The sequence below is a fragment of the Garra rufa genome, unplaced genomic scaffold, assembly GCF_049309525.1.
Source record: "Garra rufa unplaced genomic scaffold, GarRuf1.0 hap1_unplaced_697, whole genome shotgun sequence".
Lineage (NCBI taxonomy): Eukaryota > Metazoa > Chordata > Actinopteri > Cypriniformes > Cyprinidae > Garra > Garra rufa.
In genome coordinates this window covers 1-12,231 of record NW_027394962.1, presented here as the reverse complement: position 1 = coordinate 12,231, position 12,231 = coordinate 1, and the positions used below count along the sequence as shown (strand labels likewise).

General features: G+C 30.0%; 2 protein-coding genes across 2 annotated transcripts; one reads left to right on the top strand and one right to left on the bottom strand.

Annotated features, from left to right (window-relative positions):
• The first annotated feature begins 6 nt into the window (after positions 1 to 6).
• On the top strand, positions 7 to 7,647 carry LOC141317311 (trifunctional purine biosynthetic protein adenosine-3-like). Its single transcript, XM_073833054.1, has 8 exons — positions 7 to 246; positions 327 to 479; positions 1,898 to 2,101; positions 3,366 to 3,518; positions 3,585 to 3,715; positions 5,581 to 5,722; positions 5,871 to 5,986; positions 7,171 to 7,647. The coding sequence occupies exons 1-8, from the start codon at positions 12 to 14 to the stop codon at positions 7,366 to 7,368; spliced, it is 1,332 nt and encodes a 443-aa protein (XP_073689155.1). The 5' UTR covers positions 7 to 11; the 3' UTR covers positions 7,369 to 7,647.
• Positions 7,648 to 10,563: 2,916 nt separating this feature from the next.
• Positions 10,564 to 11,278, bottom strand: LOC141317310 (methyltransferase N6AMT1-like; the record flags this gene model as incomplete). Its single annotated transcript, XM_073833053.1, has 2 exons — positions 10,564 to 11,056; positions 11,137 to 11,278. Coding segments are annotated over 2 exons (249 nt in total), but the record flags the coding sequence as incomplete, so codon positions are not given.
• Positions 11,279 to 12,231: the final 953 nt, after the last annotated feature.

Below are 12,231 nucleotides of genomic sequence, written 5' to 3'. Positions count from 1 at the left end.
AGACGGCAGAGATGCCGGGCGTTTACGGCCCCGGTGAGTACGATCTGGCGGGTTTCTGCGTGGGGGCCGTGGAGCGAGGGGCCGTTCTGCCCAGATTCAAAGACATCATGGAGGAAGACCTGCTGATCGGCGTGGCCTCGTCTGGAGTTCACAGCAACGGCTTCAGCCTGGTGCGGCAGATCCTGGAGCGCAGCGGCCTGCAGTACGACTCTCCTGCTCCGTTCGGACGGCCGGGACAGACTGTCGGTACGTTAATGTGAAAGTATCGCTGCTTTAGTGGCAGAACTTCATCTGTGATGTCCTCACGCCTGTGCTGTGCTTTGAAGGTGAAGTTCTGCTCACGCCCACCAAGATCTACAGCCGTCTGCTTCAGCCAATCCTGCGCAGCGGAGCCGTGAAGGCCTTCGCCCACATCACCGGAGGCGGGCTCCTGGAGAACATTCCTCGTGTTCTGCCGCCAGAACTGGCAGTGGACCTCGGTGAGCAACATCTGCATATTACATTGGATTATTAAATGAGGAAGAGCTTGTTAGAAACACAGCACTAGATCAAAATCTTCAATCTTTTTTTGTGATTAAAATGTGATTGATGTGGTTTATAGTCATAGTTTGCAGTTAAAATTGAAATAAAAATGTTAAAATAATATTGACAGGACCCGGGACCACAAAACCAGTCATAAGGTTAAATTTTACAAAACTGAGATGTATACATCATATGAAAGCTCAATAAATAAGATTTCTATTGATGTATGGTTTGTTAGGATAGGACAATATTTGGCCGAGATACATCTATTTGAAAATCTGGAATCTGAGGGTGCAAAAAAATCAAAATACTGAGAAAATCACCTTTAAAGTTGTCCAAATTAAGTTCTTAGCAATGCATATTACTAATCCAAAATTACATTTTGATATATTTATAGTAGGAATTTTACAGAAAATCTTCATGGAACATGATCTTTACTTAATTTCCTAATGATTTTTGGCATAAAAGAAAAATCAATCATTTTGACACATACGATGTATTTTTGGCTATTGCTACAAATATACCCCAGCGACTTAAGACTGGTTTTGTGGTCCAGGGTCAAATATTTTGAGAATTTGTAAAAAGCTGAGGCAGTAGAGACAGTTTGCATAAAGTATGCATATATGTCTTGAAATATGCAAAATGAAACAAAATAATAGTTAATAAAAAAAAACACAAACTGAATGAATTCTTAACTCATATAATTAGCATAATATATTTATTTATTTTTTACAATAAAAAACACCTTTATATAATATAAAAAATTTAAAAAAAATTAAATTTAATTAAAAAATTACACATATATATACACATTTAAATATGCAAAATAAAATAAACAATTAAATTAATAAATTAATTAAAAAAGAACACTAACTGAATTTATCCTGAACTCTTATAATTAGCATAATATTAAAATGAAATTATAATAAAATATATATTTTGTACAGTAATTATATATATATATATATATATATATATATATATATATATATTTACACACACACATATTACAATTGAATATGCAGAATAAAATACCCTGAATTTTTATGTGATCTGGATTTTTAAAAAATTATGTTCCACAATTGAATATGCAATTTATTTATATATATATATATATATATATAAGTTGATCACTAAATATATTTTGATCTCATTAATATAATTACATTCTTGCTTTCACTAATAAAAGTCCTGTTTTGTCGAATCAAGATAGAATAAATTAAAATAATCAAAGTTACACTTTATTCATGACATATTCATTGTTATTTAATGTATGTATAATTGTTTTTAATTAGATATATCATGCATTTATTTAAATCATTTTTGTTTTTGTTTAGTTTTTTTATATTGAGTTCACGGTTGACCTGTGTTTCAGACGCGTCCCGCTGGAGGATCCCGAGTGTGTTCTCGTGGCTGCAGCAGGAGGGCGGTCTGTCGGAGGACGAGATGAGCCGCACGTTTAACTGCGGTCTGGGCGCCGTGTTGGTGGTCAGCAAACAGGACGCACAGAGAGTCCTGCGACTGCTTCAGGCCCAGGAGGAGGCCTGGATCGTGGGGTCACTCGCCCACAAACAACCCGGTGAACACAGACGCCCGCATTCACCACTGCTTCACACTGCAAAAAATGCTTTTCAAGCTTAGATTTATTTATTTTTTTAAAATTAAGTGCATTTTTACTTGAAACAAGCAAAATAATCTGCCAATGGGGTAAGAAAAAATAATCTTGTTTTGTTTATTTGAAATAAGATTTTTTTTGCTTATCCCATTGGCAGATTATTGCTTGTTCTAAGCAAAAACTCACTTAATTTTGACTTGTTTTTTCTGAAAACAATAAAATGGTTTTAACTCGTCTAGAAAATCCTTCTTGATTTAAGAATTTTTAGATATTTTGGCTGGAAACCAGACAAAAAAATCCAAGCTGGAAAATAGGGCTGGGTATTGTGACCAATTTGGCAATTCGATTCGATTCTTATTTTTATGGTTTCGATTCGATTCGATTCGATTTCGATTTCGATTCGATTCGATTCGATATCGATTAGCTATCAATATTTCATTTAAAATGTTAGTTTTGCAGACATGGGATCCATATTTTGATATAAATGCTGGTAACTGGAACTCTCCTACTTAAGTTTATTACTGAAATACACATCTACATTAATAATAGGGTGCACACAGTTGTTTATTTTAAACAACTTTTGTTTTAAATGAACACTGTAACGAAGTCATAAATATGTGCATCCATTGTACACCATGTAAACAAACTGCAAAATGCACATTACTGTAAAAAAAAATAAAAAGACTGTAAATGTGCAACAGTGAAATCTATTAAGAACTTCAAACATGTTTAAGAAATAAAACATTTTTCTAAATTCAAAACGTTCAAAACAGGCCCATCATAAAGCCCTTGTCTAAGTATACAAAGCATTCTAACTGCAGCCTAATCATTTTTGATCACCAGATTTTTCTGCAAAAAAAGCAGCTGATCAACATGTTCTGATCTGATCTAAGGCAGCTCCTTTGCGCTGTGATTAGATCCCCAGCAGTTGAGAAAACTCTCTCAGCTGGAACACTAGTGACACCTTCAGGACGAGGGGTGAATATTCATATCCTCTTACGTGAAACACGTGCATTAAGAATCGATTCTGGGATTTCCCGAATCGATATTGTTGCGTTAAACTGAAGATCGATTTAAATCGGAGAATCGATATTTTTTACCCAGCCCTACTGGAAAAGCATTTTTTGCAGTGCATATATCAATCATATTTCATCCAAAAATGAAGGTAATGTTCATTGCAGTGAAGCAGCGTTCAACTAATATTTAGTGTATTTTTTTGTGCGTCCAGGAGCCGAGGCGGTGGTCATCAGAAACCTAGGGCAGAGTCTGAAGGACAGTCCGGGGCGCCTGCCGGACATCAGCAACCTGCAGAACGGAGCTCATCACGGAGAACACGCCTCACACAAGAGGACCAGAGTGGCCGTTCTGATCTCAGGAACCGGTGTGTGCTCCTGCAAATATCACATGTGAATACAGCCATGAACTCTGACGCTCTTTTGTCTGACAGGAACCAACCTGCAGGCGCTGATGGAGCAGGTGAAGAAACCGTCGAGTTCGGCCGAGATCGTGGTGGTGATCTCCAACAGACCGGCCGTCATGGGGCTGAAGAGAGCTTCTCTGGCCGGCATTCAGACGCGGGTTTGTCTCAAACACACTGATGCTCCCAAACACTGAAACCCTAGTTAAAATGTTCATTTAGCTGAAAACTGAAAATAACGAAATTATTTAAATTGAATTAAACCTAATCATTCTTAATTATTAAAAATGTATCTAATTTATTTAATAATGAACACTTCTATATAAACTTATATAATATATAAACGTCATAAGTAGCACAGGTGTATTTGTAGCAATAGTCAAAAATGCATTGTATGGGTCAAAATTGTGACCCTGGACCACAAAACCAGTCATAAGGTTAAATTTTACAAAACTGAGATGTATACATCATATGAAAGCTCAATAAATAAGCTTTTTATTGATATATGGTTTGTTAGGATAGGACAATATTTGGCCGAGATACATCTATTTGAAAATCTGGAATCTGAGGGTGCAAAAAAATCAAAATACTGAGAAAATCACCTTTAAAGTTGTCCAAATTAAGTTCTTAACAATGCATACTACTAATCAAAAATTACATTTTGATATATTTATAGTAGGAATTTTACAAAAAATCTTCATGGAACATGATCTTTACTTAATTTCCTAATGATTTTTGGCATAAAAGAAAAATCTATAATTTTGACCCATGCAATGTATTTTTGGCTATTGCTACAAATATACCCCAGCGACTTAAGACTGGTTTTGTGGTCCAGGGTCACAATTATCCATTTTTCTTTAATGCCAAATTTTTTTGGGATGTTAAAATCTGTTCCATGGAGATATTTTGTAAATATCCTACCTTAAATATATCAAAACTTAATTTTTGATTAGTGATATGCATTCCTAAGAATTTGATTTGGACAACTTTAAAGGCGTTCTTCTCTATATTTAGATTTTTTGCACCCTCAGATTCTAGATTTTCAAATAGTTGTATCTCAACCAAATATTGTCCTATTCTAAAAAACTATACATTAATCAAAAGCTTATTTATTCAGCTTTCATTACCATTCCAGCTTGATTTGTGGTCCAGGGTCACATGAAAAAAAAAAAAAAAAGGAAATCTATAATATAATATATATGTAATAATAAATAGTTTTGTACATAAGGTAGTTTTTTATATATAAACTTTTTGATTACTCATAAGTAAAATATATAGTAATATAAAATAAAATTTTAATTGCACATCAGTGAATATTTACTTTTTTATTTGTAATACAATTATATTTTAACCCCAACTGGTTGTTGGACAATTAACATTTATACAGTGGCTGTAATAAAGACATACATGAAATATTGAAGAACAGGTTAAGTAAAAAAAAAAAGAAAAAAAAAAAAAGGGAAATGCATGTTGAGCAAAATGCTGCTCTTTTAATATTTTTTTAAATAGTATTATTTATTATTAGTATTATTAGTATTTAATTAGTATTATTATTCGGTTAGATGCAGGGCTTTTTAAATGAACTAAAAAAAAATAATAATAATAATAATAATAAATAAACATTGCCAGAAATGAAGTGTTAAATAAATGTTACCAGTAAAAATAAATAAATAAATAAATAAATAATTATAAATATAAATAACATTAATAAATATATTTATTAATAATGAAAAAAGTATATATATATATATATATATATTGCCAAAGCAACATTCTCATTTTCATTTAGTTTAACTTGATGTACTAAAATAACTAAAACCAAATAAACTAAAACAAATAAATAAAATGTAATAAAAACTATACAGACATTAAAAGAGTTTTAAATTAAAGTGAAAACAGAAAATGCACAAATCAAATCAAACTCCAAATAGTAACAAAAACTATAAGAATATCTGTACATTAAAACAAAATGAATCAAATAGAGAGAAGGCCAGTAGTGGAGTAAGAGTGTTGTTTTGTGTGTGAGGTGGTGGATCATAAGCTGTACGGCAGCAGAGCCGAGTTCGACGGCACCATTGATAAAGTCCTGGAGGAGTTCGGGGTGGAGCTGGTTTGTCTGGCCGGTTTCATGCGAATCCTGACGGGACCCTTCGTCAGAAAGTGGAGCGGTGAGTCTTAGAAAATACCACAAGTTAATTTTCACTGCTTTCTGTTTGATTGATTGGATTTGGATTTGGATTTGGACACAAAGCAACTAAAACAACCGTTAGATGTTGAGCTTGAATTGCATTGTCTGTTGTGTTTTCTGTGGATCAGGGAAGATGCTGAACATCCACCCATCGTTGCTGCCGTCTTTCAAAGGAGTGAACGCTCAGAAACAGGCTCTTCAGGCCGGCGTCAGAGTCACCGGATGCACTGTGCACTTTGTGGCCGTCAGTCCTATTTGACCTATTTATTCTGTTTTCACTTTAATTTCTGCATTTTTGTCATTTGTGTTAGATAGTTTTTATCCATTTTTATTTATTAGATTTGGTTTATTTAGTTTGTCATTTTAGTACTTCAGATTAAACTAAATTAAAAGGAGAATTGTTGCAACTAGATGGAATGTTTTTTTTTATATTGTATTTTATTATTTATTTTGTAGTTTATTTTATTTCAAGTAATGTAGCATTAAATACCATTTTCATAGATTTTATGATTTTTAAAATTAAAAATTTCATTAATTTTTAGTTTGATTTTTTTTTTTATTTTTTTTTTTAGTTTTCGACATTTCAGTATGTCAAGCTAAAAAAAATGAAATGTAGATGTAAATAAAATGGAAACTATCTAAAAAAAAAATGTTAAAATTAGTTTTTCTTTTTTATTTAATCTACATTTTTCGTTATAATATATTTTAAACATTTTTATTTATTAGTTTTAGATTGTTTTTGTTTTGTTTAAATTAGTAATTTTATTTTTTTATGTTATGTTAGTTTTTATTTTATTTTAAGTAATGCAGCATTAAATGCCATATCTATAGAAATTGTTTTTTATTAGTTTTAGATTATCATTATTATAATTTCTTGTTTTATATTATTCTTAGTTTTAGTTGTTTTAGTACTTCACATTAAAATAAACAAAAATGACTGAATAAATCTAGATGCAATAAAAAAATAAAATGGAAACTATAAAAATTTAATAAATGTTAAAATTAGGTTTTGGTTTCGTAAATGTCTATAGATTTGATACATTTATACATATATGTGTGTGTGTATATATATATATATATATATATATATATATATATATATATATATATATATATATAAATTAAACTAATAAATTGATAATATAAATATTTTTTTAAGTTTTTTAAATGTTAAATTATTTTATCATTTTTAAGTTAAATGTAATGAAAGATGTTATTAAACAACTTACAACAAACAATAATTTTTTGTTTTATATTATTTAATAATTTTTAGGTTAAATGTAATAAAAGTGATATAAAATAAATGTTAACTGAAATTCAGAATTTTTTATTAGTTTTAGATTTTTTTTTTAATGGTATATAGTTAATAATAATCCTGGATTAAAATAAGACTGGATTTTATTTGAATATGTGACTCTGAATCCGCAGGAGGAAGTAGACGCAGGAGCGATCGTGGTGCAGGAGGCGGTTCCCATCCTGGTGACTGACACAGAGGACAGCCTATCAGAGCGCATCCGGGAGGCGGAGCATCGCGCTTTCCCAGCAGCCCTAGAGCTGGTGTCCAGCGGCGCGGTGAAGCTGCGAGACGACGGCCGGATGGTGTGGAGCCAGAGCGCTCAGGGATAAACGCACAGATGACGCTTATTTAGACACTAATGTACTTTAGTCTTTCATTTCAGCTCTAGACTGTGATCTTTCATTCAAACATTCCAGATCCAATCATTCCTGAATGTTATAACGGCTCATCTAGAGCAGAATCCCAAACCGAACCTGCATTACAAATGATATGTGTTCATGCCTGAGTTATTTGAGATGTACATGTTGAACTTTATTCTGTGCATGTAACAGATCTAGATCAGTATTTGCTCTTGCCATTAAACTTGCACTGCTCTGTGATCAACCTGATTATGTGTGTTATTATATTCGATTCTCACTCATTTTCAAGCACATTAGATTATATTGTACATGGTATCATGTAGTACCCAAGCCCCTATTTATCAAGCAGACACCTAAACGCAAAGTGTTACAGAAATATATATTTTTATGTAGATTTGTTTGTTCCATTGATAAAAAAATACAGCAAATTACATATTAAAATTTATTCAAATCTATTACTATTTAAAATTTGTTAATGTTTTATTTAAATTGTAATATTTTATCATTTTTACAGAACTTTTGATCAAAAAAAATGCAGCCCTGGTGAGCAGTAGAGACTTCATTTAAAATCATTAAAACATTTTATTCCAATTATTATTCCAATTAGCTAATTATTACAAAGTTTTGACTGGTGTATATATAAAATTCCAAAAAAAAAAAAAAAAAAAAAAAAAAAAAAATATATATATATATATATATATATATATATATATATATATATAATATAAAAAACTTAAACTATATAGACATTAAAAACACCAACACAAATGTTAAGTTTACTTATAATAATAATAATAAAAATATATTACAAATATTAATAAACAATTATTTAACATTTTATTTTAGTTTATGGTGACACTTATAAAAACTAACAAAAACACTAGTAAAATGTTAACAAAAGAAATCAAAATATTAGTAAAAAACTATTAAAAGTATATTTTTTATGATTATACATGATTATAAATGTATAAGAAAAAAAACAATATACATATACATGATTGCCGTCTTTTAATTGTATATTATATCCAGTCAGATACTGTTAATTTTTTTAATAAAATTCTTTTTGTTGTCACTTTAATTTCAGTTAAAGTTTTAGTAACTGTGTTGTTTTTGTCTTCTTTTTAATGTCTATAGTTTTTTTTTTAATCTTATTTTGTTTTAGTTCATTTTGTACTTCTAAAGTATTTTAGTACTTCAAAACTAAATTTAAACGGGAGAAATTTTGCAACGTTGCAACCAGCTGAAATACATTAAAGCTTTTTATTTATTTTAATTTAATTTTGTAGGTTATTTTCCAAGTAATATAGCATTAAATACTGTGTCTATAGATTTTAAGGATTTATTTAATGATAGATATAACATTAAAAAAAAATCCTTATTACAAATTTGTTTTAATACTTCAAGCTAAACTAAACAAAAATATATATTTTCCCTTTTATTTCAGTTTATGGTCACACCCTTAAAAACAAAAACACTACTAAAAGGTAATTAAAAATCAAAATAAAATAAAATCGAAAATTAAAAGTATCTTTTTTTCGTAAAAAGAAATACATGATTAAAAATATGATTTGATAAGATAATCTATAATATATGATAAAAAAATGTATATATATACATTTCCATCTTTAAAATAATAGTATTTTTTTTTCCAGTCATATTAATGTATGATCGGATCAACAAAATGCTTTTATTTTACTTAATTTTAGAATATGTTGACTGTTTAAATAATTTTTGTCACTTTCATTTCAGTTAAAGTTTTAGTCATTTTGTTGTGTTTATCTTTTAGCACTTCTAAACTAAATTCAAAAAGCAGAAATTGTGCACCTGTTGCAACTAGCTGAAATACATTAAAGCTTTTTTTATTTATTTTCTATTTCCAAGTAATATAGCATTAAATACAATGTATATAGATATTAAGATTTTTTTTAGGATTTTATTTTTATTATTATTACAAATTTGTTTTGATACGTCAAGCTAAACTAAAAACAATTTTCCATTTTATTTCAGTTTACGGTGACACTTTGTAACAATGACAAAAACACTACTAAAACACTAATTTAAAAAAAAACAATGAATAAATATATAATTATTAATAAGAGCTATTTAAAGTTTTTTTTTTTCATAAGAAAAATATGATTAGAAATGTATGACAAGAAAAAATATATACACATGATTTCCATCTTTATATTTCATCCAGTCATATTAATGTACGATGGGAACAACATGAATGACTGCTGTGCCCTTTTTCCTTGATTTTAGTTATTTTAGTATATGTTGACTTTTCATTTTTAATAAATTATTTTTGTTGTCACTTTAATTTCAAAGTTTTAGTAATTTTGTCGTGTTTTTGCCTTTTTTAATATTAGATTTATTTTAGCAATTTTTGTACTTAACTATAGTACAAGTTACAAGTAATATGTGACCCTGGACCACAAAACCAGTCTTAAGTCGCTGGGGTATATTTGTAGCAACAACCAAAAATACATCGTATGGGTCAAAATTATTGATTTTTCTTTTATGCCAAAAATCATTAGGAAATTAAGTAAAGATCATGTTCCATGAAGATTTTTTTGTAAAATTCCTACTGTAAATATATAAAAATGTAATTTTTGATTAGTAATATGCATAGTTAAGAACCTAATTTGGACAACTTTAAAGGTGATTTTCTCAGTATTTTGATTTTTTGCATCCTCAGATTCCAGATTTTCAAATAGATGTATCTCGGCCAAATATTGTCCTATCCTAACAAACCATACATCAATAGAAAGCTTATTTTTTGAGCTTTCATATGATGTATACATCTCAGTTTTGTAAAAATTTAACCTTATGACTGGTTTTGTGGTCCAGGGTCACATATAACATTAAATACCTGTCAATTAATATACATATAAATTTGTATTATTACATTTTTATAGCACTTAGGAAAATGATTTCCCCTTTTATTTCAGTTTATGCTGACACTTTAAAACACCAACAAAAACACTAAAATGCAAATTAAAATAAAAATATTAATAAAAGCTCTTAAAAGTCTCTTTTTATAAGATAAAATAAATACTTAAGAAATGTATAAGAAAAAATAAATTATAAAATATTTGTATCATATGTATGATGGGAACAACATAAATGACTGACTGGTGGTCCTTTTTCCTTTTTATTTTAGTTTATGTTGACAGTGCTCTCAGTTTGTGTACAATGACCTTTTGTGGAAAAAACAACAACAACAGAGACTTAAAAAAATCAAGTTTAATTCAGTGATTGATGACAGTGGCATTCTGGGTAATACCATGTGCTCTGTATCTCGATAGTGAACGCATTCTGCTCAGAAACAGTTGGTCAGAGTCTAACAGCCGGAATGAAACAGAATCTGACAAACTTAACCCCATAAACGGCTCAGCTGATGTCCGTGTCCAGTTCTCCCGTTAGGAATCACTAACTAGGTTCTTGTGACCCAGTTGTTGAGCTTCAGCAGACTTTATGGAAACAAACGGAGCCTGAATTACTGACGGTTCAGCGACTGGACGGACCTCCAAACAGTCTTCATGTGCTGACATTCAGGACTTACTGAAGCGCAGAACAGAGAGTCTCTCTCTTCCAGCCTGACGGGTCAAACACGTCTGTCCTTTCAGTCCTGATTCACCCAATACATCCACAATCTCATCTAGAGAAGACAAACACGAGCTCACATCACAAACTCTACAGATACTGATGTAGATGTGAAGGAACATCACAAAAACACACCTGGATTATTCTCTGACACGGTCACCAGATAAAACACGCCGTGATCTGACAGCAGCTGTGGAATCATGGGAAAGAATCGATCCATCACCTCTCTGCCGCGGATCCCACCGGCCCACGACGCCTCGATCCCGTGACCGCCCACCTCAACACAACATTACACCAAAAACTATTAAAACAATTAGAGATTTTGGTCTTTTTGGTGTTTCATAGTTTTTGTGGAAAGAAAACAGCCAAAAGACACTGTTAAGTGTTTCTTTTATAGCACTTTATCTCTTTGTGTCAATAGATTTCAATTACAATACAGATTTTTAAAAGCAATGAGTTTTTTTCTCCTACACTGAGCCATAAATCTCCACTTCAGCAGCACTTACACACACCACTTTACAGTTTTATTCCTGACTATATTCTGAAGGTTTTTACGGAGGGATTTGTTCATATATAATTTGCTTAATTTTATACATTTTATTCCCTCCAAAATTGTAAAAAAAAAGAAAAAGTTTGTTTTTGTAAACAAGAATTTTGAAACTGACTTCATCCAGTGTTTAAATTTTTGTACTAGATATGTATGCAAATTAGTGCATGTTTTATTAAATAATGGCTCATTTGCATATTTAAACCTAACATTTTAGAAAAAAATGTAATACAAAATTGTTTGCAATTATCAATGTAATCAACCAGCTGAGGTGATAACTATTCGTTTTTTTTTTTGTTTTTTTTTTACCCTATTCATCTGCAGTGTCTCGACTTAAAATGTGTTCTTAATCTAAATAAAGTGATAAAAAATATACTAAAAGTCAAAAGTTTGGACACACTTGACAATGTTTTTTTTCTGTCAAATATTAATTATTTTAAAAAATTATACAAAATATTTTTATTTTATTTTTTTAAATACAAATTGTGCCAAGGAATTTTTCTTAAGTTGGTTTTTAAGAAAACATAAGTTAAGAAATGTTTTTCCCCATGGAAAAAAAACTAATCTTTTCCTTACAAATTCATTCATTTGCACAATTTGCAAAATAAAAAAATAATAAAATAAAATAAAAATATGTTGAATTGTTTTTTAAAAATAATTAATATTTGACAAAAAAAAAATAA

Excerpts from the sequence above, each read along its gene's own strand:
- LOC141317311 (XM_073833054.1), top strand. The coding sequence starts at position 12 with ATGCCGGGCGTTTACGGCCCCGGTGAGTACGATCTGGCGGGTTTCTGC. Across the intron at positions 3,519-3,584 it reads CGTTCTGATCTCAGGAACCG|GAACCAACCTGCAGGCGCTG; the intron begins GTGTGTGCTCCT and ends TTTGTCTGACAG. Across the intron at positions 5,987-7,170 it reads GCACTGTGCACTTTGTGGCC|GAGGAAGTAGACGCAGGAGC; the intron begins GTCAGTCCTATT and ends CTGAATCCGCAG.